Source organism: Chiroxiphia lanceolata (genome assembly GCF_009829145.1).
Source record: "Chiroxiphia lanceolata isolate bChiLan1 chromosome W unlocalized genomic scaffold, bChiLan1.pri scaffold_46_arrow_ctg1, whole genome shotgun sequence".
Lineage (NCBI taxonomy): Eukaryota > Metazoa > Chordata > Aves > Passeriformes > Pipridae > Chiroxiphia > Chiroxiphia lanceolata.
Genome location: NW_022476501.1, coordinates 51,940 through 78,140, shown reverse-complemented (window position 1 = coordinate 78,140; position 26,201 = coordinate 51,940). Strand labels below are relative to the sequence as shown.

Here is a 26,201-nt window from a genome sequence, read left to right as displayed (position 1 = left end):
AACACAGGGAGCAGCAAGGACTGGGACTTACTGGGATGGTGGGATGGGACTGGGACTCACTGGAGTGGTGGGATGGGACTGGGACTCAATGGAATGGTGGGATGGGACTGGGACTCACTGGGAGGGGCAGGAATGGGACTGGGACTCACTGGGATGGTGGGATGGGACTAGGACTCACTGGGATGGTGGGATGGGACTGGGACTCACTGGGAGGGGCAGGAATGGGACTGGGACTCACTGGGAGGGGCAGGAATGGGACTGGGACTCACTGGGATGGTGGGATGGGACTGGGACTCACTGGGATGGTGGGATGGGACTGGGACTCATTGGAATGGTGGGATGGGACTAGGACTCACTGGGAGGGGCAGGAATGGGACTGGGACTCACTGGGATGGTGGGATGGGACTGGGACTCACTGGGATGGTGGGATGGGACTGGGACTCACTGGAATGGTGGGATGGGACTGGGACTCACTGGAATGGTGGGATGGGACTGGGACTCATTGGAATGGTGGGATGGGACTGGGACTCACTGGGATGGGACTGGGACTCACTGGGATGGTGGGAATGACTCACTGGGAAGGGCAGGGATGGGACTGGGACTCACTGGAGCAGCTTCTCCCTGGTGTGGATGCGCTGGTGGATGAGGAGGTTGTTGCTGGTGCAGAAGGAGCAGGTGCAGAACTCCCAGATGAAATCCCGCTGGTCTGGGGGGGAAAAGGCACCGGGATCAGATCCCCCTGGAAGGAGCTGGGATCCCTCTGGAATGTCCCCCTCACCGCTGTGCAGCTTCTGGTGCTCCTTGAGGTGCTTCTTGAAGTTGAAGGCTTTGCCGCAGGAGGGCTCGAGGCAGGTGAAGGTTTTCTGGTGCACGTGCTGGTACTTCTGCTGGTGCTGCAGGATCAGGAAAAACCCTCCTCAGATCCCAAATCCTGGCCCCAGGGGGGCCCAGGGTGGGGTTTGGGTGGTTCTGAGTGGTTTTCGGTGGGTTTTGGGGGAGTTTGGGTGGTTTGGGCAGTTTTTGAGTGGTTTTGGGCGGGGTTTGGGTAAAACCAAAAACCAGGAAAACCCTTCCCAGGGCAGGGCTGGAAAACCTTTGGGACGCCTCTCTGGCTCCCTCCTCCACCCTTCTCACCCCTTTTCCCTCTTTTCTTTCTCCCCTTGGAGCTGCTCCCTCTTTTTCCCCCCCCTAAAACTTTCCCTGGAGCTGCTCCTCGTCCTCCCCACGGGTTGGGAAGAGCCCCGGGAGCTCCTCCAGCCCCTTCCCTTCCCCTTTTTTTGGGGTACCTGATCCTTTTGGGGCTGATCTGAGCCTCCTCCTTGTCCTTCCCCTGTGTCCTCCTCCGGCAGCTGCAACGGGAAAAACCTGGATGAGTCCCCTCCTTGTCCCCTCATTGTCCCACCAGGAAATTCCCACGGAAATCCCACTTTAAATCCACCAGTTCTCTCTTTTTCCTCCCCTTTTTCCCCTCCCATTTTTCCCCCATCCCTTGGGAGCAGGAGGCGCTGGAACAAACACACGGCTCAGGAGTCGAAAAGGGGGGAATAAATCCTTTATTTGCTCCCAAAAAAATCCATTCCCAAGCTTTGGCTGCAATCCCAGGACGAAGATCCCAGCCTGGATCGATCCAGAATTCATCCCCAGCTCCCCCTGGAATTGAGGTGCCCCTGGAATCGAGGGAAGAGCCGTTAAAAAATGGACTAAAGGGTTTTTTTGGGGATTTGGGTCCCAAATGGGTTAAAAAGGGTTTTTTATCAGCTCAGGGTTGACTTTACCTGGGGGAGGGAGGAGAGGAGGAACCCCCAGGATGGGCTGGAAGTTCTTGCTCTGCTCAGAAATCAGGATTTTAGCACCATTTTCCACTTCCTGGGAGAAAAATTAATGAAAATGGTTAAAAATACAATCCCTGCCCCCAAAGCTGAAGCTCAGGCTGGGCTTTGGTGGCCCCTTCCCTAAATCCCAGGGGTGACTTTGGAGATCTGGATCCCGGGATTTGGGACAGAAACCCCCCAAAAAACCCCCACCAGAAGGGTGGGGAAAAAACCTCACATTTAAAGTTGTTTAATTTAATAATATATTTATTATATATAATTATATAAATATGTTATATATAAATAATAATTATTGTTTCTATTATTAATAATTATATTATTAACATTAATATTATTAATATGCATTAATACATTAATATTAATTATACTATATCAATAGCAATATTAATATGTTTTATTAATGATTATTAATAATATTAATAACACAATAATATTATTTTATTGATAATAATTACATTAATACTACAAATATATTGTATATATAATAACTATTATTTTATTATTAATAATGATTAATAATATTAATATTATTGATACATGTTAATATATTAATATTAATTATATTATATCAATGTTAATACTAATAGATCAGTATTTTATTAGGAATGATTATTAATAATAATATTGATAATACAAATAATGTTACTTTATTAAGATTATATTAATAATACAAATACAATATATAAATATATTATATTAATTAATTATAATTATTATATTACATATCATTTATATTATATATATTATTATATATTGCGCAATATATATTATATTATATTATGCATATAATATATATTATAGAATATATATTATATAATACATTATATAATATATATTATATAATAATTATAATAATCATATAAATACTATATAAATATATTATATAATATATAAATATAATATATTCAATAAAATATTTAACAATCAAAACCCACTTTTGGCCTCAGCAGGGAGGGCCCAGCCCCCCACCCAGAGCTTCCCACCCCCCAAAACTGGACTTGGGAGCCCAGGGAAGAGCAAATTCCAGCCTTACCTTCCCTGGGCTCAGCTCTCCTGGGGGGTCTCTGCTCTTCCAGTGGGTCTGGAGCTGCCAGGAGAGGGTGGGGAGGGGGTTCAGCACCCAAAAATTGCCCCTCAGAGGGGGGAAAAAGTCGATGGGAGCAGCAAAGGACTCACCTGGGGACAGGGCTGGGCCGAAAAAAGCGGATTTCAACCCCTTGGATGTCTTGGAAGTGTCAGAAAAAAGCGGATTTCAACCCCTTGGATGTCTTGGAAATGTCAGAAAAAAGGGGATTTCAACCCCTTGGATGTCTTGGAAGTGTCAGAAAAAAGGGGATTTCAACCCCTTTGATGTCTTGGAAGTGTCAGAAAATCCATGAAGGGGTGTCAGAGCTCCAGAGCAGCCCCCAGCCCAGCAGAGGCCCCCCCAGGGAGGGATTTGGGGTCATTTACCCCAAAAACAGGGAATTCTGAGCTGGGATCCACGGATTTGGGGCTGGGGGGGTCTTTGTCCCCATCCCTCGTCCCCCTCGGCCCCTCCTGGCTCCCCACGAAGGTCAGAGGGGTTGGGGATCCCCCCCCCAGCAAGGTCAGGGAGCCAAAACCCCCCCAAATTTGGGTGCTGGACACCCAAACCAGGCCCAGGAACACGGATCTGCCCCGTGGTGGCCAGTGGGGTCATGGGGAGGGGGGACACCCCCCCTCGGGGACACAAGGCTCGTGCCCTGCCCTCAACAGGGAGAAATGGGGAGGGTGAGGGGGCTTGGGGGGGAGAAATGGGGTGGGTGAGGGGGTTTGGGGGGGAAAATGGGGTGGGTGAGGGGGTTTGAGGGGGAAAATGGGGAGGGTGAGGGGGTTTGGGGGGAGAAATGGGGAGGGTGAGGGAGTTTGGGGGGGTTGGGGGGGATAAATGGGGTGGGTGAGAGGGTTTGGGGGGATAAATGGGGTGGGTGAGGGGGTTTGGGGGGGATAAATGGAGTGGGCAAGGGGGTTTGGGGGGCTGGGATGTTGGGGGGTGTGGGGGGGAACGGGTTGGATGTGGTTTGGGCATGGAAGGACTGGGTTAGATGGGATGGGTAAGAGAAGGAGCCCAAGAGGCTCCCAGTGCCTCACTGGTCTGTACTGGGACACAGAGGAGGAGGAGCCCGAGAGCTCCCAGTGCCTCACTGGTCTGTACTGGGACCTCACCTGCCCGGGCCCGGGTGGTAGCTCTGGTCCCTCAGGTCATTGCTGTAGGTCAGGTCATCTTCCTCCTCCTCCTCCTCCTCCTCCTCCTCCTCCTCCTCCTCCTGGTCCTTCTCCTGCTCCTCCTCCTCCTGCTCCCGGGGCTCATTCCCAGGCTCCTTCTCGGGGCTGGAGCTGCAGGACACGGACACGGGGGGGGGGTTCAGCCTGGGTGGGGGCCCAGGGAGAGGCTGGATTGGGACAAAGGGACAATCTGGGGGGGTCACCACTCACCTCCCACCCGCTGCTGCCACAGGGGACGGCTCTGGGGGCACCTGGGGGGCTGCAAGGGGACAGGGGGGTGATGGGGGGGACAGGAGGGTGATGGGGGGGGACAGGAGGGTGATGGGGGGGGACAGGAGGGTGATGGGGGGGACAGGAGGGTGATGGGAGGGGACAGGAGGGTGATGGAGGGGACAGGAGGGTGATGGAGGGGACAGGAGGGTGATGGAGGGGGGGACAGGAGAGTGATGGGAGGGGACAGGAGGGTGATGGGGGGGAATAGGAGGGTGATGGAGGGGGAATAGGAGGGTGATGGGGGGGACAGGACAGTGATGGGGGGGACAGGAGGGTGATGGGGGGGGAATAGGAGGGTGATGGAGGGGACAGGAGGGTGATGGAGGGGGGGACAGGAGAGTGATGGGAGGGGACAGGAGGGTGATGGGGGGGAATAGGAGGGTGATGGGGGGGGAATAGGAGGGTGATGGGGGGGGACAGGAGGGTGATGGGGGGGACAGGAGGGTGATGGGGGGGTGGAAGGGGACAGGAGGGTGATGGGGGGGGCTGTGAGAGGAAGAGGAGGAGGAGGGTGAGGATGGAGGGGGGGGAAGGGTCCCGGGGTTGTCCCAACCCCTGATCCCAGTGGGATGAGCCCCCAGAGCAGGATGGGGTGCTGGTGGGTGCTGGTGGGTGCTGGTGGGGACCCAGGGGGTGCTGAGGGCACAGAGGTGGCCCCGGGCATTGGGGGTGCTCACCTGTGCCCCCAGCCCTGCCGTGCCCCCCTTCCTCCTCCTCCTCTTCTTCCTCCTCCTTATCCAAGGGGTCTCCCGGCCCTGGGGGGGCTCCTGGGGGTGTCCCAGGCCCCCCAGGGCCCCCCAGGAGAAGCGGTGCCCGGCCATGCACTCCCAGACCAGGGGGTCGGCGCTGCCCGGCGCCGGCGGCCGCACGTTGGGCACGAAGCCACACTCCTGCCCGTGCCCGTGGGACAGGACCACCAGGCGCTGCAGGGAGGTTGGGTGGAGATAGCCAGGCTCCCCTGGGTCCCCTGGGAGACACCAGAAATAGGGAAAATCCTTGAGGAAATGGGTCAGAGAGGGAGGTTTGGGGGGGCGCGAATGGGGGAAATATGGAAATCTTTGAGGAAATGGTTCTGAAATGGGGGTCAGGGGGGTTAAACATTGAAATCCTTGAGGGAATGGAACCAAGATGGTGTTTTGGGGGCATGGTTGGGGGGGTCAAATAGCAAAACGTGGAAATCCTTGAGGAAATGGTTCCAAAATAGGGGTCGGGGGGGTCAAATAGCAAAATATGGAAATCTTTGAGGAAAGGGCTCCTAAATGGTGTTTTGGGGGGGTTAAACAGGGAAAACACGGAAATCCTTGAAGAAATGGTTCCAAAATGGTGTTTTTTGGTGGGGGGAGACTCAACCTGGGAGGGCCAGGAACCCTCTCTCTCCACTGACATCCAAATGGGTGGGCAGCACCCCGATTTTGGGGAGGGGGAGGCACCCACCCTGGGTGGGCAACACCCCAATTTTGGGGAGGGGGAGGCACCCACCTGAGCTCCGGAGATCGCCGGGGTTGCTGTACCTGCGTGAGCAAGGTGGGGGGGTGAGCGGGGGTAGAACCGGCCCGACCCCAACCCTGGGTGAAGGGGATGAATTTTGGGGGGCTCAGGGGACCCCCCCAGCGACCTGTCGAGCAGGAACTGGGCGAGCTGGGAGTGCAGGGCGAAGCCGAGCTGCTCCTTGAGGCGGCACCAGCGCTCCAGGTGCCCCCCGATGCGGATCCGGCAGCGGCTCCGCCGCGCGTCCAACTCCCGCCGCCGCTGCCGCCGGACAACCTCAGGGGCACGGGGGCGACCCCCCCGACACGGGGACAAGGGCAGGGGCTGGGGGGGACAGGAAAGGGGTCAGGGGTGGGCTGGGGGGACAGGGGGCACGGGGAGGGGCTGGGGGGACAGGGAGGGTCAGGGGGGACAGGGAGGGGTTGGGGGGACAGGGGAGGGTCAGGGGGATGGGCTGCGGGGACAGGGAGGGACTGGGGGGGACAGGGAGGGTCAGGGGGTGGGCTGGGGGAACTGGGGGCACGGGGAGGGTCGGGGGGTGGGCTGGGGGCAACTCCCGCCGCCGCTGCCACCGGACAACCTCGGGGGCACGGGGGCGACCCCCCCGCTCCGGGGACACGGGCAGGGGCTGGGGGGGACAGGGCAGGGGTCACTGGGGTGGGCTGGGGGATCTGGGGGGACAGGGGAGGGTGAGGGGGATGGGCTGGGTTGGGAGCACAGCCAGGGATCGGGGTGGACTGGAGGGACAGGGAGGGGTTGGGGGGACAGGGAGGGTCAGGGGGGTGGGCTGGGGTCACAGGGAGTGGCTGGGGGGGACAGGGAGGGGTTGGGGGGAAGGGGGAGGGTCAGGGGGGTGGGCTGAGGGGACAGGGAGGGACTGGGGGGACAGGGGAGGGTCAGGGGGTGGGCTGGGGGCACGGGGAGGGACTGGGGGGACAGGAAGGGACTGGGGGGACAGGGAGGGGTTGGGGCACAGGGGAGGGTCACTGGGGTGGGCTGGGGGGACAAGGAGGGGCTGGTGAGACAGGGAGGGACTGGGGGGACAGGGGAGGGTCACTGAGGTGGGCTGGAGGCACGGGGAGAGGTTGGGGGGACAGAGGAGGGGCTGGATGGGGAATCAGGTGAGGAATTTGGAGTGTCCTGGCTCCGGGGGGGGGGGGTGGGCTGTGTGTCAGGTGAGGAATTTGGGGTGTCCTGGCTCCATTGGGGGGGGTCAGGTGAGGAATTTGGGGTGTCCTGGCTCCATGGGGTGAGGGGCCTGGGGGGGTTCAGGTGGGGCCACATGGACACGAGAGGGGTCCGGGGGGGTCACAAGAAAGGGGGGGCTGAGGGGGGGACCCCACGCCCTGCCCCAAGCCCCGCCCTAGTCCCCGCCCCCTCGCCTTGACCCCGCCCCCAATGCCACCTCCCTCTTGGCCCCGCCCCCACAAGCCCCGCCCCCCGCCATGGAAGATGGGGGAACACAGGGGCGACACGGGAGGGGACGAGGGGCCACGGGGAGACACGGGAGAGGAGAGGGGACATGGAGGAACACAGGAGAGGAGGGGGGATACAGAGGAACACAGGAGAGGAGGGGGGATACAGAGGAACACAGGAGAGGAGGGGGGATACAGAGGAACACAGGAGAGGAGGGGGGATACAGAGGAACACAGGGACACGGGGGGACCCAGAGGAACACGGGACGGGGCTGTTACGGGAGTACATTCAGGTCCCAAAGGGCATCGAAACCCCAAACACAGCCCCGATCGGGGGGGGAGGGGGCAGAGCCACTGCTGGGGGCACGGGGTGGGGTTGGGGCAGGGGATCCTTTATCCCCCGTGCGCACCTCCAAGGTGGGCAGCAAAGTCCTGTTTTTTTAGGGCTGCAGCTGGCCGGGGAGCCCTCGTGTACCCCTCAGACCCGGTCTCCTCCGCGGAGGATGTGCCGCCCCGTAACCGCCCCGTCCCGTGTCTCCCTGGGTCACCCCCGTGTCCCTGTGTCCCCCCGTGTCCCCCCACGTCTTCTGTGTCCCCCCCGTGTCCCCCCATGTTCCCTGGGTCTCCACGTATTCCTGCGTTCCTCGGCGACAATTTCTCCTCTGCCTCATCCCTGCCCTCCTCGGCGACAGTCTCTCCTCCGCCTCGTCCCTGCCTTCCTCGGCAACATTTTCGCGTCTTCTGCCTCGTCACCGCCTCCTCGGAGACAGTCTCTCCTCTGCCTCGTCCCCGCCCCCGGGACAATCTCGCCTCTGCCTCGTCCCTGTCTTCCTCGGCAACGTTTTCGCGTCCTCTGCCTCGTCACTGCCCTCCTCGGCGACAGTCTCTCCTCTGTCTCGTCCCCACCCTCCTCGGCAACGTTTTCGCGTCTGCCTTGACCCTGCCCTCCTCGGCGACAGTCTCTCCTCTGCCTCGTCCCCGCCTTCCTCGGCAGTATTTTCGCGTCCTCTGCCTCGTCACTGCCTTCCTCAGCGACAATCTCTCCTCTGCCTCGTCCGTGCCTTCGTCGGCGACAACCTCGCCGGCTTTTCTTACATGACAAGAAGGCTGAGCGAGGTGTGCTCGGTGGGCAGTTCTCCCTCAACAATTCCTGGATCTCTTAATTGTTTTCATCAAACCAGCCCGTGCTCTTCTTGAAGGAGAAAAGTTCCTCAGAGGACTGCAGGATGCAGTTGCTGGACGGCGATCTGACCGCGCCGGGAGAGAAGGAGAATGATGAACAGCACCGGGCGAGAACGAGAACGAACAGCGCCCTGCTCGGCTGCACAGCGATCGTGCCGCGCCGGGAGAGAAGGAGAACGACGAACAGCGCCCTGCTCGGCTGCCCGGCGATCGGAGCGCCCCGGGCGAGAACGAGAACGAACCGCGCCCGGCTGCCCGGCGATCGGAGCGCGCCGGGCTTTCTTCCTACGCTCCTCTCATTGGCCGGAGCTGGTCAGCGCGTCATGTTGCACCCGCCCCCGTGTGCCTGAAATGCCCCGGCACCGAAACGCAGGTGTGCAAACGCGGGGAATCGTCGGCGGAGAAGGAGAAGAAGGAGAAGGAGGGCGCGTGTGGTCCAGGCGCAGGTGGGAGCCGCTCGGTGCTGCCGGGGCTCGGGGAGCAGGAGGGGGCGAAAAGGGGGGTCTGGAGGGTTCGCCTTGCCCTGGGCGGGGAGTGCTGGCGGTGCTGGGGAGGGGGCTCTGGCGGGCACTGGGGGTGAAGAGTTTGGAGCGGCCGCCCCCGGTGGCTCTCACCGGGTCTCAGCGCCGGCCCCGCGCAGCCCGATCGCTCATCGCGCCGCATCGGCCGCGGGGTCGGGGAGGGGGGGCCGGGGGGAGCCACCGACCGGGCCGGCGGGGCTGTCTCTGTACCCGACCATGCGCCCCCGTCGGGGATCGTCCCGGTTCGTCCCGGTCGGACAGAGTTGGCTGCCCCGTCCCCGGGAGTGTTCCCGGCCAGGTGGGACCGGGCTTGGAGCCACCGGGGCTGCTGCGAGGTGTCCGGGGCAGCGGGGGGATGGGACCGGGCTTGAAGGTCCCTCCCGTCCCAAGCCATTCTTGGACTGAATGACAGATCCGATCCTGCCATCCTGGGGCTGGAGCCACCGCGCTGCTGCTTTTCTTTCCGGTCCCCGGCACAGTTTACAAGCAGTGACTCATTAGTCCAGGCAGGAGCCGCTGGGCACAGTCCCTCTCTACGTATTCTCTACAGTCTGACACAATGCTCTGGGGAACGGCCCTACACGTGTGGGGAGTGTGGGAAGAGCTTCAGTGACAGCTCCACCCAGATCCAACACCGGCACATCCACAGTGGGGAATGGCCCTACAAGTGCTTGGAATGTGGGGAGAGGTTTCAGACCAGCTCAGATGTCCTCAGGCATGAGCAGACACACACAGGGGAGAGGCACCGACTGCGGGAAGGGCTTCAAGCAGAACTCCAGTCTTGTCAAGCACCGGCACATTCACACCGGGGAGAGACCCTGCAAGTGTGGGGAGTGTGGGAAGAGCTTCTCCAGGAGCTCTGCCTTGACCTCACACCAACGGACCCACCCATTATCCTGAGGATGTGGGGGACCCCCTCTGACCCCCTGCCATGCCCCCTTCCAGGCCATCCTGCACTGGGAGGGGCACATGGACTGTGGGGGCCTCTGGGGGGGTCCCTGTTTACCTGGGGGGGGGTCCCTGTGGGTCTGGGAGTGTCCCTGTGGGTCTCTGTGGATTCGGAGGGGTCCCCGGGGGTCCCTCTGACCCCTCCACGCCCCCCCCAGGCCATCATCCTGCACCAGGAGGGGCATGGGGGCTCTGGGGGGGTCACTATGAGTCTGGGGAGGTCCCTGTGGGTCTGTGTGTATCTGGGGGAGCCTAGGGGGTCCCTGAGGATTTGAGGTCCCCCCTCTGACCCCCCCGGCCCCCCCCAGGCCATCCTGCACCAGAAGGGGCACATAGACGACACTCTGACCCTCACCCGCTCCCAGCACCAGGAGTCGCAGGTTCCTGGTCGCAGGAACACCAGGCAAACATCTGTAGTGGTGTTAAATCTGCACTGAAAGAGGGTTTTTTCTCCCCTAGCGATGGCTCAGGTCCAAGATGGGGCTTGTCCCGGTCAGGAAGGTGCCTCTTCTAACTGGAATGATGAGAATGCAGAGGAGTCCCTGAGTCTCCGGGATGGAACAGAAAAAACGAACATACACAAAACGATCCTCGGGAAATGTCAGGGTGAGTGCAGGGCCACCTGTGTCCTGTAGGGAGGGGACAGTGTCACCCCACGAGGGCAGGGCTGGCAAGTGTGAGGCTGCTCCAGGTGTGTGGAAGAGGCCTCTCAGCCCCGTCAGTGGCTGGTGCCGACACTTCTGGCTGCTCTGGCGTTGGGTGGGGGGATGTGAGGGCTGGGCCTGCTCAGCACAGCTCCATCCTCATGGCCACTGTCTCTTTCCAGCTCTAGGCAATTGGTTCAGATCCTGCCGAGGGCTGACTGTGCTCCTGTGTGTGATCCTGGTTTTAGTGGTGATCGTGATTGTGCTGGCAGGTAAGGGAGGAGCAGCTGCCTCACCCACCCGCTCTGCACAGGGCTGGGGTCCATGCTCTGTGTGGAGGGGAGTCCTCAGATTCCTTGTCTCCCTTTGTCTCTCCAGTTGCACTTAAGTTTTCACAGCGTGTGGCTTGTCCTGAGGACTGGGAGCAGCACAACAGCGTCTGTTACTACCTCTTGAGGGATGGGAGGACCTGGGAGCAGGCTCAGAATCGATGCTCTGAGCTCGGGGCCTCCCTGGCTGTGTTCAGTGACAAGGCAATGGTGAGTGAGGGGCTCTGGGGGGTGTGTGGGTGGCAGAGGGGAGGCTGAGGGGGGTTCCTGGCCCGGGGCAGCTCTCACTGCCCACTCCTCTCTCCCTCCCAGGACCACCTCCTCTCTCCCTCCCAGGACCAAGTCTTCCGCCTCACAGGCAACCTGGATTACTGGCTCGGGCTGCGGAGACGGGGCGAGAGGTTTCAGTGGGTGGACGGCAGCAGCTACAACTCCTTGTGAGTCCTGGGGGGATGGGGGGGACGAGGCTGCTGGGACTGTCCCTCCTGGGCAGTGCTTGTCTCCTCATCTGCTGGGGGGAAAGGGCAGAGATGACCTGTCCTGTTCACAGACCTGCCCTGTAACAGCGCTGTCTCTGCTCCTCATTGCAGGCTGGAGGTCCTTGGTAATTCAGAGTGTGTGTACCTGGCGGAAAATAAACTCAGGAGTGAGGACTGTTCAACAGAGCGGCCGTATCTCTGCAGCAAACCCCAAACTCCCTCACCTGTAATGGAAGTGAGGGAGAAAGGACCTTCTCCATCCTGAAGACTCACAGCTTTCCTTCTTCCACTAGCACAGGGATGTCCTTCCACAGATGAACATTTGCTTTGTGACACATCTCAGCACAACCTCAGGAACCTCGATGCCTTTTGTCATTGTCACCTCAGTAGCTGGTCTCGAGGAGGTGAACCTGCAGCGAGGGGAGATGACGTGGAAGTGGACGTGTGCCTTCGTGGACTATGCGTTTCTTTCTCCAGAAGTCTTCCTCATTCTCTATTTATATTTACTTTATATTTATACTCTAACAGTTTACACTACATGCACTGTATTCAAGCACTAGAGTGCCTGAATGTGCTCGTGTAAAGTATTTTTCCATTGCTGAACGCTACTTGAATCAATGAATGTGAACCCGGGATGTCCTGATTGTGGCCCCAGCAGAGTTACTGTATCAGTGCTGCTGCTCTGCTTCTCTCTTCTTCTCTTTTTTTACTCATTTGTATTAAAGTTTGTACGACCCCACTGCTGTCCCTCATGACCTGGTCGGCACCGACAGCCCCTTCCCTTCCCGTGTTCCATCCCAGGGAATACACATCCCAGGGGACCTCGTTTCCCTCCCTTGCCCCCCAGCAGGTACTGGGAGGCACTGGGGAGCATCAGGGAGCATTGGAGGGCACAGGGGGGGACTGGGAAAAGACTGGTGGGCACTGGGGAACACTGGATCTGGGCTGGGAGGCACTAGGGAGTATTGGTGGGCACTTGGAGGGCACCAGGGCACGCTGGGAGGATCTGGGAGGCACTGGGGGTTATTAGGAAGGGCACATATCTCTACCAGCACAGCTCACAACCTCATAAGGGCACACAAGCTTCTGCCCCACTAAAATGATTAGGGCAAGCCTCTCACTCCCTGCTTTTCCTGAGCCACCTACACACAATCCCAGGGATATTCCCGGGGAGATTCGCTCACCCACGACCCTCCGAGCAGGACTGTCCCACCCACCCTCCTGCCGGTCCGAGGACCCCCCAGCCCGCCGGGCCCCTTCTGCCTCCCCCAAATTGGACTGGCAAAAAGCTCTGTGTGGTCCGAAGTCCCCGCTCTCCTCTCGCCCAGTGCCGCAGCCGCCACCGCCCCCTCGGTGTCACGGGGCCGTCCGGGGAACGGCTCCTGTTACACCCGCCCGCCAGCACTGAACGGCAGTTACCCAAACGCAGGGAAGCGGCGGCGGAGAAGAAGGAGAAGGAGAAAGAGAAGAGAGAAGGGAGAAGGAGAAGGGAGAAGGAGAGCGCGTGTGGACCAGGTGCAGGTGGGATGCGCTCGGTGCTGCCGGGGCTCGGGGAGCGGGAGGGGGTGAAAAGGGGGAGTGCCGGCGGTGCTGGGAGCGGGCTCTGGCGGGCACTGGGGGTGAAGTGTTTGGAGCAGTGGCCCCCGGTGGCTCTCACCGGGTCTCAGCGCCGGCCCCGCGCAGGCCGATCGCTCATCGCGCCGCATCCCTGGGTCACCCCCGTGTCCCCGCGTTCCTCCCCGTCCCCCCGCCCCTCCCGTGTCCCCCCTCTGCAGTCGGCCGGCGCTCGCGCCCGCGGAGGGGCGGAGCCGGCGGAGGGGCGGTCCCGCCCTCTGCCGGGGCAGACGGGGGTTTGGAGCCGGCGGAGGGAGCGGAGGGAGCAGAGGGAGCGGAGGGAGCAGAGGGAGCGGAGCCGGGCGGAGGGGCGGAGCCGGGCGGAGGGGCGGAGCCGGGCGGGGGGGCGGAGCCGGCGGGCGGCGGCGGTCCAGGGGCAGGTGGGATGCGCTCGGTGCTGCCGGGGCTCGGGAGGGGGCGAAAAGGGGGGTCTGGCGGGTTCGCCCTGCCCTGGGCCGGAGGAGTGCCGGCGGTGCTGGGGAGGGGGCTCTGGCGGGCACTGGGGGTGAAGTGTTTCGAGCGGCCGCCCCCGGTGGCTCTCACCGGGTCTCAGCGCCGGCCCCGCGCAGCCCGATCGCTCATCGCGCCGCATCGGCCGCGGGGTCGGGGAGGGGGGGCCGGGGGGAGCCACCGACCGGGCCGGCGGGGCTGTCTCTGTACCCAACCGTGCGCCCCCGTCGGGGATCGTCCCGGTTCGTCCCGGTCGGACAGAGTTGGCTGCCCCGTCCCCGGGAGTGTTCCCGGCCAGGTGGGACCGGGCTTGGAGCCACCGGGGCTGCTGCGAGGTGTCCGGGGCAGCGGGGGGATGGGACCGGGCTTGAAGGTCCCTCCCGTCCCAAACCATTCTTGGATCGAATGAGAAATCCGATCCTGCCATCCCGGGGCTGGAGCCACCGCGCTGCTGCTTTTCTTTCCGGTCTTTGGCACACACAGTATGAGTGCAGTGACTCATTCCTCAGCGCTCAGTGTCCCTGGGCTCCAAACTTCTGGAGCAGGAGCTGCTGGGCACAATCCCCCTCTCTGGACTGTTCTCTATGTTTTCTCTACAGTCTGACACAGTGCTCCTGTTAAATTTGCACTCAAAGGGGTTTTTTTCTCCCCTAGCGATGGCTCAGGTTCAAGATGGGGCTTGTCCTGGTCAGGAAGGTGCCTCTTCTAAGTTTGCAGGGATTCAAGATATGGAGGGTGAACGCAACTGGAATGGTGAGAATGCAGAGGAGCCCCTGAGTCACCAGGATGGATCAGAAACAAGGAAGACCCTCAGAAAACATCTGGGTGAGTGCAGGGCCACCTGTGTCCTGTAGAGAGGGGACAGTGTCACCCCACGAGGGCAGGGCTGGCAAGTGGGAGGTTGCTCCAGGGGTCTGCTAGAGGCCTCGTGCTCTGCTTGGCACCACCAACAGTGGCTGGTGCCAACAGAGGACGGGGCTGGCAAGTGTGAGGCTCCTGGGGTCTGGAAGAGGCCTCTCAGCCCCGTCAGTGGCTGGTACCAACACCCTCGGCTGCCCCGGTGTTGGGTGGGGGAATATGAGGGCTGGGCCTGCTCAGCACAGCCCCGTCCTCACAGCCAGCGGCTCTTTTCAGCTCTAGGCAATTGGTTCAGATCCCGCCGAGTGCTGACTGTGCTCCTGGTGCTGTCTGTGCTCCTGAACGTGGTGGCCGTGGCTGTGCTGGCAGGTGAGGAAGGAGCAGCTGCCTCGGCACAGAGGCACCTCTGGGCACAGGGCTGGGCTCCCTGTGGAGGGGAATCCTCAGACGTTCTCCCTTTCTCTCTCCAGGAAAAAGTCATGGAGAGATTCCAGTTACACCTAAGGGTCCACAGTTTGTGGCTTGTCCTGAGGACTGGATCGGGTACAACAGGGTCTGTTACTACCTCTCGAGGGAGGAGGGGACCTGGGAGCAGGCTCGGGATCGGTGCTCCGAGCTCGGGGCCTCCCTGGCCGTGCTCAGTGACAAGGCAATGGTGAGTGAGGGGCTCTGGGGGGTGTGTGGGTGGCAGAGGGAAGGCTGGGGGGGTTCCTGGGCTGGGGCAGCTCTCACTGCCTGCTCCTCTCTCCCTCCCAGGGCTTCCTCTTCCGCCTCAATGGCAACCTGGATTACTGGCTCGGGCTGCGGAGACGGGGCGAGAGGTTTCAGTGGGTGGATGGCAGCAGCTACAACTCCTCGTGAGTCCCGGGGGGACGGGCAGGGGATGGGGGGGACGAGACTGCTGGGACTGTCCCTCCTGGGCAGCGCTTGTCTCCTCATCTGCTGGGGGGAATGGGCAGAGATGACCTGTCCTGTTCACAGACCTGCCCTGTAACAGCGCTGTCTCTGCTCCTCATTGCAGGCTGGAGGTCCTTGGTAATTCAGAGTGTGTGTACCTGGCAGACCATAAACTCAGGAGTGAGGACTGTTCAAAGCAGCTGCCGTATCTCTGCAGCAAACCCCAACCTCACCTGTAATGGAAGTGAGGGAGAAAGGACCTTCTCCATCCCGAAGACTCACAGCTTTCCTTCTTCCACTAGCACAGGGATGTCCTTCTGCGGGTGAACATTTACTTTGTGACACATCTCAGCACAACCTCAGGAACCTTCGTGCCTTTTGTCATTGTCACCTCAGTAGCTGGTCTCAAGGAGGTGAACCTGCAAGGACATGATGTGGAAGTGGATGTGTGCCTTCGTGGACTATGGGTTTCTTTCTCCAGAAGTTTTCCTAATTTTCTCATGGCCAGGTTTCGCGAACGAAGATTTGGGAAGGGCTTTACCCACGTTTCTTGCAAGCGCGTTGGTGGCTAAAAAGGCCAATACAAGACAGGCATGTCCAGTTGCATCCTAATTTTCTATCACTGTATATATAAACCTTAACGGTGTGGATGCATAACACTATGGTGCTTTAATGTGCACATATGAAGTATTTATCTGCTGCTGAACACTATATGAATCTATCAATGTGAATGTACAATGAACTAATTGTGGCCTCAGCAGACTTACTGTATCAGTGCTGCTGCTGTGCTTCTCTCTCCTTCTCCTTTTTTTACATTTATATTAAAGTCTGTACGACCTCACCGCTGTCCCTCGTGTCCTGGTCGGTGCGGGAGCTGCGGGGGCCGCTCGCCCCGTGCGGGCGGGGAAAGACCCGAGGGAAAGTTCGCGGGTGCCGGGGGGGCACGTTCGCCCTGAGGGAGCCAAGATGGCGGAACGCCCTCACGGTTCCACCAATCAGCGACACCCACTGCGGACGGGGCCAAAGCCTCGCTATTGGCTGTTTGACCCGTCACTCTCGGCTCCCGTGCGCTGATTGGTCACGGCCGTGAGGGTGGGTCACGCCCACGAAGGAGTCCACGGAGTAGTCGTCCACGGAGTCCTCGGAGTCGTGGCAGCACCGGGAGCGACGGCAGTGTCCGGACCCCGGTGAGGCGGCGGCGGAGCTCGGACGCGGCCCCGGCGCAGGTGAGACCCGCGTTCGCTTCTCCTGGGGCTGGAGGCGCTCGGGGGTTCTGGCGGTTTGGTCCTTCCCCGCGTTTTAAAGGTAAATTTGGGGTCCCGTTCAGCCCAAATGGTTCCGTAACGCAGTGAGAACACAGGTCCTCTGAGGAGAGGCTGAGGGAGCTGGGGGGGCTCAGCCTGGAGAGGAGGAGGCTCAGGGGAGACCTCCTCACTCTCTACAACTCCCTGACAGGAGGGGGGAGCCGGGTGGGCTTCGGGCTCTTCTCCCAGGAACCAGCAGTAGGACAGGAGGGCGCTGTCTCAAGCTGTGCCAGGAGAGGTTTAGGTTGGATATTAGGCGGGAATTCTTTGCAGAGTGAGTAATCAGCCATTGGAATGGGCTGCCCAGGGAGGGGCTGGAGTCCCCGTCCCTGGCGGTGTTGAAGGTGAGACTGGATGTGGCATCAGTGCCATGGTGTGGGAAGCACGGAGGGGTTGGATCGAGGGTTGGACTTGGTGATCTCGGAGGTCTTTTCCAACCTGGTCGATGATTCTGTGAGATGCCACTAGGACAGCCCAGACTTGCATAGTGGTGTAGCCACCTCCCTCTCATAATCAGTATATCCCAATAAACAGAATCTTTTCATGGAAATGCTCCAAAGTGCCAGGGCAGGGGCTGTTCCCGGGCTGGGAAGGGCCCATGAGGGGACCGGGGACGGGGCTGAGGCTTCAGGAGCTGGACCCTGAGCTCCCGTTTGTTCTCCACGGGTCACTGTGAACGGACAGGGCAGGACTTTGCTGGCATCGCCTTCCTGAGCCCGAGTGTCCCACAGGGCCCAGCCGTGTCCTCTCATCATGGTCTCTCCACTCTGCCAAAACAGTGGTGGTAAAACTACCCCCAAGCCTGGGCTGAAAGAGGCTTTGCCAGCACCACTGATGACTCAAGATGCAGGTTGTGACAAGCAGAGAGAGGGCACTCGTGAGTTCAGATGTGGAGGGTGGCTTCTGCTCCAGGGACGGGATTGTGAAGGAGCCCCCGGGGTCCCCAGGATTGATCAGCAAACAAGAAAACGCCTTCTGGGTGATTGCAGGGCCACCCCTGTGTCCTGTAGGGAGGGGACAGTGTCACCCCACCAGGGCAGGGCTGGCAGGTGTGAGGCTGCTCCAGGGGTCTGGTGGAGCCCTGTGAGGGATGTGAGCCCCGTCCTCACGGCTCTTTCCTGCCCCACGCACGAGGCTCCTGGGGCATCTCGCCCTGGCAGTGGTTCTGCTCCTGCTCCTGGCTTTGGTGGTGGCCGTGGCTGTGCTGGCAGGTAAGGGAGGAGCAGCTGCCTCAACTCAGAAGCAGGGCTGGGCTCCCTGTGGAGGGGAATCCTCAGACGTTCTCCCTTTCCTCCTTCAGTGAGAAGACTTGGAGAGATTCCAGTCACGCCCGGGGCTCCAGAGTTTCTGGCCTGTCCTGAGGCCTGGGTCGGGTACAACAGGGTCTGTTACTACCTCTCGAGGGATGAGGGGACCTGGGAGCAGGCTCGGGATCGGTGCTCCGAGCTCGGGGCCTCCCTGGCCGTGCTCAGTGACAAGGAAATGGTGAGTGAGGGGCTCTGGGGGGTGTGTGGGTGGCAGAGGGGAGGCTGAGGGGGGTTCCTGGGCCAGGGCAGCTCTCACTGCCCGCTCCTCTCTCCCTCCCAGAGTTTCCTCTTCTGCCTCAATGACAGCCTGGATTACTGGCTCGGGCTGCGGAGACGGGGCGAGAGGTTTCAGTGGGTGGACGGCAGCAGCTACAACTCCTCGTGAGTCCCAGGGGGATGGGGGGACAGGGGGCCACAGACTGATCCCCCCTCTGGTGCCAGTGCTGTCTCTGCCCCTCCTTGCAGGGTCCCTGTCCTCGGTGACTCAGAGTGTGTGTACCTGGGCCACCGGCGCTTCAGGAGCGGGGTCTGCTCGGCTCAGCGGCCTTACCTCTGCAACAGACCCCAGGATCGCCTGCAATAAATGGTGGGAAGGGGACCCTCTCCATCCTGAAGACTCAACAGCTTTGCATCTTCTCCCAGCACACCTCAGCTCTCCACCTGCCTTGCAGTTATTTATCTGCATCACCTCAGAGTTTGGTGCCACGGATACCTCAGTGCAACCCCTCAGGGTCACCTCAGTGCCTGGGCTGAAGGAGATGAGCCTGCAGGGAGGGGAGATGATGTGGAAGCCAATGTGTGGCTGCCTGGACCGGGGGCTCTGGGTTTCTTTCTCCTCCTAGAACCATCCCAGAACTCATCCTGCTTCTCTAACAGTCCCTGATTGTACCCTAACCCTGCATACAGCTAAGAGTATGATGCTGCCCATCAGGAGTGAAGCAGGAGATCCCACCTTGGATACAGGTCAGTGATCCCCACCAGTGCTGCTGTTCTGTTCTTTCACCTTGTTCAGTTTTGCAATAAAACCTTGTGAAATCCACCCCTGTCCCTTCCCCCCGGGATTCCATCCCAAATTTCGGAGCTTTGGAGCTCCCGGGACTGACCTGGGGCTGCTTCCCAGTGCTCCCAGTCTGCCCAGTCACCCTGGAGGGCTTTGGGGAGGGGGACACAGCACACAGGGGCTGCTGGGGGGGGGTCCCACCTCACTTCTGGGTGGTTCGTTCTTCCCGAGCTGGGCAAAACGGATTTTTGGAGTTTTCCGCCCGAACTCTGCCCCCCTCCTCCACTCGGGCAAAAGGGATTTGCGGCCGTTTTTTTCCTCCCTTTTCGGAGGGAAATCGGGTGCGTTTGTGCGCCGTGACCGGCAGGGGATGCGCACGAGCCGGGAATTCCCGCGGACATTCCCGCCGACATTCCCTCGGTCCCGTCCCAGCCCCGGACGGGGCGAGCGGTCCCCGCAGCCCCCGCGGGACCCCAAGAGCAACTGTGGGGGCAGCCCCAGAAACCAGGACTCGGCCCCTCGGGCGCTTGGAGCTGCACGAGAGGGGTAAAGGATCCCCCCGGTGCTCCCAGAACGGGGCCGTGCCCGACCGATGGGGCTGAGGGGGACGAGGGGGTGTCAGACAAGTGAGGAAAACCCCCCCTAAATGAACGGGGGGTGTCAGCTCCTCCTGCCCTGCCTGGTTCTGACCCTCCCATGGCTGCAGCATTTCTGCCACCCCCCCTCGCCATAAGATGCTTCTTGGGGAAGCAACACCAAATATCACCTGTCACGTTTCAGCCTCACCCCCTAAAAACCTCAGTCAGAGGCTTTTTGAGTTAATTTAATAAATTAATTTGATTAATTTAATAATTTTCCGCCTGTTCGGCCCAACCTTGCCCGTGTTCCTGCACCTCCAGGTGAGCCCCCCTCCTCCTCCTCCTGGCTGGGGACACCCAAACGCTTTCCCCAGGCACAGGGGAGGCTGCAGAATATAGAGATATGTTTAAAAAAAAAAAAGAAAGAAACAGATAAAAGGCCTGGTTGGTGCCATTTCCTGGGACCGGACGCGCGTTGGTCACGAGGTGAGAAGGTGTCCGAGGCTGGTGTCGCTCTCGGGACACGCCAACGACCTCCAGAGCCACCATGGCTGGGGAAATGGGTCATGCCAATCTAAGACATCCTGGGAATGGGCCTTCCCCAGCTGAGAATTGTCCTGGTGAGTGTATTTTGGGGGGAAAAAAGGCTTATTTCAGGCCCTGGGAAGAGTTTTGGGTCTGTTACCTTTGGGGTCCCTTCGCTCCTCCATCCCCACGTTCAGGTTTCCAAGCTCATGGGGTGGCCTTTGAAATGGGGTCTGGGCTTGTCCAGAGTGGGACAGGGATAGGAGGGGCTGGAAAATCTCCAGAACTAGAACAGTTTTGTTTCCCAGACCCTTCACTTGGTGGTCAAAAGGGGCCCCAGGAAGCCCCAGGGGAGCCACCACCCCTGGGAGGGCAGGGAAGGGGCCGAGCCCGTCCGGACCCCGGAGGAGTCGAGGGCTGGAGGGACCCGCGGCCACCAACTCCCAGCTGGAGACTGAGCCCGTTTGGGAGTTCCCAGGTCCTGCCCTCTGGCACTGGGTCCTCGAGGCTGCTCCCGAGGCTGCTGCACCCCCTGAGCCCCCCAGTCCCCCCCGGGGATGCTGCCCTGGCTCAAGCCCTGTCAGGGAGGAATTTATGGCTTTGGAGGAAGCAAAGCAACCAGAAACTTCTGCTCGAACTCACAGCTCAGCAGAGGGGTTTTTTGTGCTCTAAACCCCCAATCTTCTTCATGTTTTTTTGAGCTTAAATGTGGCCTCTTCCAGCTCCTGACCCGTGCCTGTGGTGGCACAGAGTGCTCCTCACAGCCGGGGCGCTGGGGCACCTCGTCCTGCTGGTGCTGGTGGTGCTCCGAAATGTGAGTGGTGAGTAACCAGCTCTTATCTCCATCTCACACCCTGGCAAGATGCCTGGTAGCGGAAATCTGGGTTTGTTGCAGCAGTTCAGGCCCTGGAGGGTTGGTGCAGACACGAGAGCCAAGAGCAAAACCCCCTCTGGGCACACCTGGAGCATCCCCACGAACGAGGAAGGAGGGCAAGACCCGTGGGCTTCGGGCCAACTTCATTAACTGCGGGGCAAAACCCACCCTGGCTTTGTGGGGTTTGTGGTTTGGCTTCAGCTTCTCATCCCCAGGTCTTTGCTCCCAGTTTTTCAGGGCTCTCCAGGTCCTGAAAGTGACCCCAGAGTTGAGATCCAGGCCAGGAACCAGACGGAGCGATGCATCTTCCCATTCCTGGTGTGGTACTTCTGCCAGCCCCAGGGGCAGAGCCCCCCAGGTGAGCCCCCTTCCCACCTGGCTCTGCTGGGAGAGGCTCAGGTGGGACCTCGGGGGGCTCCTCCTGCGAGGAGGCCCTGCACTGAGGGTTCTTTGGCAAAAAGGAGCATTTTGAGGGAGAATTCCCTTTTCCGTGGGATTTTTGGTGGTCCCACCTCCCTGGAGGAGCACAGTCAGCCCAAGGGGGATGTTTCTCACCACCCTTCCTGCACCCCAACCACCCACTGTGCCCTTATGGTCACCCAGCTTCTTCCTCCTCCTCTTCTTCCCCCTCCTCTTTCTCTTCCTCCTCCTCCTCCGTGGTGGCAGAGTAGAAAAACCACAATGCTGGGAAATGACTCGAGGGTTTGGTGCCTTTCATTTGGGGGGGCGGGGAAGACCTTGCCCACCTTTGGGGTGTCTCATTCGTGGCCTTTCCTCCTCTCCAGCCCCTGCTGGCTGCAAGTTGTGCCCCCAGGACTGGCAGCTCCGTGGGGAGAGATGCTACTGGCTCTCCAAGGAATCGGGGAACTGGACCCAGGGCAGGAAAAGCTGCAAAGATCAGGGCTCTGAGCTGGTGGTGCTCAAGAACGAGACAGAAATGGTAAACAGGGAGGAGAAGGCTTGGAAAGGACCCCAAATTCCTGGGTTTTTAGGGGGGCAGGGGAGCAAAAGGCTCCCAGCAGCAGGAGGGTTTGGGGTTCAGAGCACGGGACACTCATGTCCCACGGATTTGGGGGGTCAGGTTTGTTCTGTGGCTTCACACCCCACGGAACTCCCCACAGAGATATTTTTTTGGAGCAACTGGTCCCTTCCACGTCCCAGGAGAACATCGAGAGTGTCACAGGCAGGTGCCCGTGGTCAGTGTGGGTCGGGTTGAGGTCGCAGCAGAAGGAGTGGACGTGGGTGGACAACACCCCCTACGACCCCCACAGGTGAGTGTCCGAGGTCTGGGGGAGTAAAAAGCAGCTTTGGTCCATTTGAGACCCTGATCCACGTCCACACATCGCTGGGGTCCATGCAAGGGTCTCTTATTCCTCTGGCAACACTCTGCAGACAAAGAGTCGGGGTCCTGGAGAACATCGGGGGCATGGGGTATGTTGGGGTTGGTTATGGGGCAATAAACCCTTTGTTGTGCAGGTTTGGGGACCTGCCGAAGCTGGATAAATTGTGTGGGACCCTGAAAGGCAAGAGCTTGGATGTTGATGTCTGTGCCAGTGACCACAAGTGGGTTTGCCAAAAAACCCCTTTCCAGCTCTCCCCGCCCACGGCAGGAGACGTTGGGAAGTTGGGATGATGCTTCCACCTGACACACGTGTGGTATAACAAAATAATTCATTACAGTTCTTCCATGGTTTATCCACCCCATTACATCAGCAGTAAATTCCTGCTAGTGAGTTTTCTCTATATCTACTTTTTAGTTAAGCATTCTCTGCCCAGGTGAAAAATACTCCCAAGCAATTTCACACACACACAGCTTTATCACCACATCTGCATTTGTCTTGCAAGTTCCCCTTAAGTTTCTCCCAGGGTCATATAATCTCAGTCCTGACACTTAAGTGTTATTTTTATGCTTTTACATTACTATAGATAACAATAAGCCAAGCGGCTCCATCCCTGCTTTCCTTTGCAACCAAACTCTCCTAAAATAAACACACACATTCCAACACCCGTCCCTTCGGTGTCTTCACTCTAAACCCACCCCACGGGAGCCAAGAATGATGAGTCAAACAGCCCTTTAGCCACGTCCTCAATGGGTGTCACCAACAGGTGGAACTGGCGACTCTGTGAGGGTGACTCTGTGAGGGCGACTCTGTGAGGGTGGTTCTGTGAGGGCCATTCTGTGAGGGCGTTCCGCCATCTTGGCTCCCTCAGGGCGAACGTGCCACCCCCGGCACCCGCGGGTGTTCCCTCGGTTCTTTCCCCACCCGGACGGGGCGAGCGGCCCCCGCAGCTCCCGCACCGACCAGGACACAAGGGACAGCGGTGGGGGTCGTACAAACTTTATAAAAATGGAAAAAAAGGAGAAGGAGAGAGTTGCACAGCGGCAGCACTGATAAAGTAACTCTGCTGGGGCCACAATCAGGACATTCTGCATTTACATTGATAGATTCATATAGCGTTCAGCAGCGGATAAATACTTCATATATGCACATTAAAGCACCATAGTGTTATCCACCTACACCGTTAAGGTGTAAATACACAGCCATAGAAAATTAGGAAAACTTGTGGAGAAAGAAACCCATAGTCCACGAAGGCACACATCCACTTCCACATCATGTCCTTGCAGGTTCACCTCCTTGAGACCAGCTACTGAGGTGACAATGACAAAAGGCACGAAGGTTCCTGAGGTTGTGCTGAGATGCGTCACAAAGTAAATGTTCACCCGCAGAAGGACATCCCTGTGCTAGTGGAAGAAGGAAAGCTGTGAGTCTTCGGGATGGAGAAGGTCCTTTCTCCCTCACTTCCATTACAGGTGAGGTTGGGGTTTGCTGCAGAGATACGGCAGCTGCTTTGAACAGTCCTCACTCCTGAGTTTATGGTCTGCCAGGTACACACACTCTGAATTGCCAAGGACCTCCAGCCTGCAATGAGGAGCAGAGACAGCGCTGTTACAGGGCAGGTCTGTGAACAGGACAGGTCGTCTCTGCCCATTCCCCCCAGCAGATGAGGAGACAAGCGCTGCCCAGGAGGGACAGTCCCAGCAGCCTCATCCTCCCCATCCCCCCGGGACTCACAAGAAGTTGTAGCTGCTGCCGTCCACCCACTGAAACCTCTCACCCCGTCTCCGCAGCCTGAGCCAGTAATCCAGGTTGCCACTGAGGCAGAAGAGAAGGTCCTGGGAGGGAGAGAGGAGGTGGTCCTGGGAGGGAGAGAGGAGTGGGCAGTGAGAGCTGCCCCAGCCCAGGAACCCCCCTCAGCCTCCCCTCTGCCACCCACACACCCCCCAGAGCCCCTCACTCACCATTTCCTTGTTGCTGAACACGGCCAGGGAGGCCCTGAGCCCGGAGCACCGATACTGAGCCTGTTCCCAGGTCCTCCAATCCCATGAGCGGTAGTAACAGACCCTGTTGTGCTGATCCCAGGCCTCAGGACAAGGCACCAAGCATGGACCCTTAGGTGTAACTGGTGGAATCTCTCCATGACTTTTTACTGGATAGAGAAAGGGAGAACGCCTGAGGATTCCCCTCTACAGGCAGCAGGGAGCCCAGCCCTGTGCCTAGAGCTGCCTCTGTGCTAAGGCAGCTGCTCCTTCCTTACCTGCCAACACAATCTTATCCACCACCAAAGCCACGTTCAGGAGCACAGACAGCACCAGGAGCACAGTCAGCACTGAATGGGATCTGAACCAATTGCCTGGAGGAGGAAAGAGCCACTGGCTGTGAGGACGGGGCTGTGCTGAGCAGGCCCAGCCCTCACATCCCCCCAACCAACACCAGAGCAGCCAGAAGTGTCGGCACCAGCCTCTGATGGGGCCGAGAGGCCTCTTGCAGACCCCTGGAGCAGCCTCACACTTGCCAGCCCAGCCCTGGTGGGGCAACACTGTCCCCTCCCTACAGGACACAGGTGGCCCTGCACTCACCGTGATATGTTCTGAGGATCCTTCTGTGTATATTCCTTGTTTGTGATCCATCCCGGAGACTCAGGGACTTCTCTGCATTCTCATCATTCCAGTTAGAAGAGACACCTTCCTGACCGGGACAAGCCCCATCTTGAACCTGAGCCATCACTAGGGGAGAAAAAAACCCCTTTGAGTGCAAATTTAACAGGAGCACTGTGTCAGACCGTAGAGAATACATAGAGAACAGTCCAGAGAGGGGGATTGTGCCCAGTGGCTCCTGCCCCAGCAGTTTGGAGCCCAGGTGCACTGAGCACTGACAATGAGTCACTACTTGCAAAATGTGCCAGGGAGCGGCAGGAAAAGCAGCACCGCGATCTTCTCCAGGCTGGCTGCAGGATCGCATCAATTCAATGCAAGAATGGTTTGGGACGGGAGGGACCTTCAAGCCCGGTCCCATCCCCCCGCTGCCCCGGACACCTCGCAGCAGCCCCGGTGGCTCCAAGCCCGGTCCCACCTGGCCGGGAACACTCCCGGGGACGGGGCAGCCAACTCTGTCCGACCGGGACGAACCGGGACGATCCCCGACGGGGGCGCACGGTTGGGTACAGGGACAGCCCCGCCGGCCCGGTCGGTGGCTCCCCCCCGGTCCCCCCTCCCCGACCCCGCGGCCGATGCGGCGCGATGAGCGATCGGGCTGCGCGGGGCCGGCGCTGAGACCCGGTGAGAGCCACCGGGGGCGGCCGCTCGAAACACTTCACCCCCGGTGCCCACCAGAGCCCCCTCCCCAGCACCGCTGGCACTCCTCTGGCCCAGGGCAGGGCAAACCTTTCAGACCCCCCTTTTCGCCCCCTCCCGCTCCCCGAGCTCCGGCGCTCCCACCTGCACCTGGAACACGTGCTCGCAGCCACCGCCTCGACTTCTTGACGGCCGGAGCATTTTATCCCGACGGGCCTGTTACGTCGGCGAGGAAAGTGGGGACGAGGCAGAGAGGAGGTTGCACTGCACTGACCACCCTCACAGCCGGGCACCTCCAGCGGGAAACGGTGCAGGAAAAGGGCAAGAGAAACACCCCTTTGTCTCCTTTGCGGCAGGACTGGGACACTTTTTGCTCCTCTCAGCCAATAAACCCTTTGTTGTGCAGGTTTGGGAGCCTGCCAGAGCTGGATGAAGGGTGTGGTACCCTGAAAGGGAAGTGCTTGGATGGTGATGGTTGTGCCGCTGATCACAAGTGGGTTTGCCAAAAAGCCCCCTTCCAGCTCTCCCCGCCCACGGTTGGGAAGCTGGATGATGCCTCCATCTGACACACTCGGGCACGGACCCCGTGCGGTACAAAAAAAAATTTTATTACCATTTTTTCATGGTTTACGCACCCCGTTACATCAGCAGTAAATTCCTGCGAGTGACTTTTCTCTGTATCTACTTTTTAATTAAGCATTTACAGAGCAGGAGAAAAATACTCCCAATTTCACACACACATGGATACATCTCACCATGTCTGCATTAAAGTTGCTGAGCTCCCCTTGAGATTCTCTCAGGGT

The 26,201-nt window shown here is 59.3% G+C and overlaps 5 protein-coding genes and 1 long non-coding RNA gene across 11 annotated transcripts in view; 4 read left to right on the top strand and 2 right to left on the bottom strand.

The window, feature by feature from the left end:
* The window catches only part of LOC116781440 (early activation antigen CD69-like), a 79,065-nt gene extending 60,238 nt beyond the window's left edge, over window positions 1-18,827 (top strand). The window contains exons 1-9 of one of the 3 annotated variants that reach the window (XM_032677112.1): window positions 8,762-8,862; window positions 12,845-12,879; window positions 14,077-14,131; window positions 14,168-14,247; window positions 14,563-14,623; window positions 17,658-17,692; window positions 17,782-17,966; window positions 18,069-18,169; window positions 18,254-18,827. In XM_032677112.1, the coding sequence (XP_032533003.1) occupies window positions 8,789-8,862; window positions 12,845-12,879; window positions 14,077-14,131; window positions 14,168-14,247; window positions 14,563-14,623; window positions 17,658-17,692; window positions 17,782-17,966; window positions 18,069-18,169; window positions 18,254-18,371 (744 nt within the window). In that variant the 5' untranslated portion in view covers window positions 8,762-8,788 and the 3' untranslated portion in view covers window positions 18,372-18,827. Of the gene's footprint in view, window positions 1-8,761; window positions 8,863-12,844; window positions 12,880-14,076; window positions 14,248-14,562; window positions 14,650-14,750; window positions 14,936-15,036; window positions 15,138-17,657; window positions 17,693-17,781; window positions 17,967-18,068; window positions 18,170-18,253 lie in introns of those variants that run through there. The other 2 variants (XM_032677111.1, XM_032677110.1) reach the window with 2 other exon arrangements.
* The window catches only part of LOC116781458 (class II histocompatibility antigen, B-L beta chain-like), a 58,830-nt gene that overhangs the window by 5,912 nt on the left and 26,717 nt on the right, over window positions 1-26,201 (bottom strand). The window lies entirely within an intron of this gene.
* Window positions 1-26,201, top strand: part of LOC116781455 (class II histocompatibility antigen, B-L beta chain-like) — a 99,397-nt gene that overhangs the window by 54,486 nt on the left and 18,710 nt on the right. The window lies entirely within an intron of this gene.
* LOC116781444 (C-type lectin domain family 2 member B-like) overlaps window positions 1-26,201 on the top strand; it is a 125,484-nt gene that overhangs the window by 84,491 nt on the left and 14,792 nt on the right. The gene's annotated exons all lie outside the window — the stretch shown is intronic.
* On the bottom strand, window positions 1,460-3,562 carry LOC116781469. Its single transcript, XR_004354877.1, has 3 exons — window positions 3,009-3,562; window positions 1,776-1,866; window positions 1,460-1,667 (listed from the first exon to the last, which is right to left on the bottom strand). It is a non-coding gene; the product is annotated as an uncharacterized LOC116781469 (long non-coding RNA).
* On the top strand, window positions 20,297-26,053 carry LOC116781451 (killer cell lectin-like receptor subfamily G member 1). Its single transcript, XM_032677131.1, has 6 exons — window positions 20,297-20,712; window positions 20,995-21,123; window positions 21,551-21,705; window positions 21,927-22,036; window positions 22,242-22,388; window positions 25,944-26,053. Exons 1-6 carry the CDS (start codon window positions 20,598-20,600, stop codon window positions 26,050-26,052), a joined length of 765 nt encoding a protein of 254 aa, XP_032533022.1. The 5' UTR covers window positions 20,297-20,597; the 3' UTR covers window position 26,053.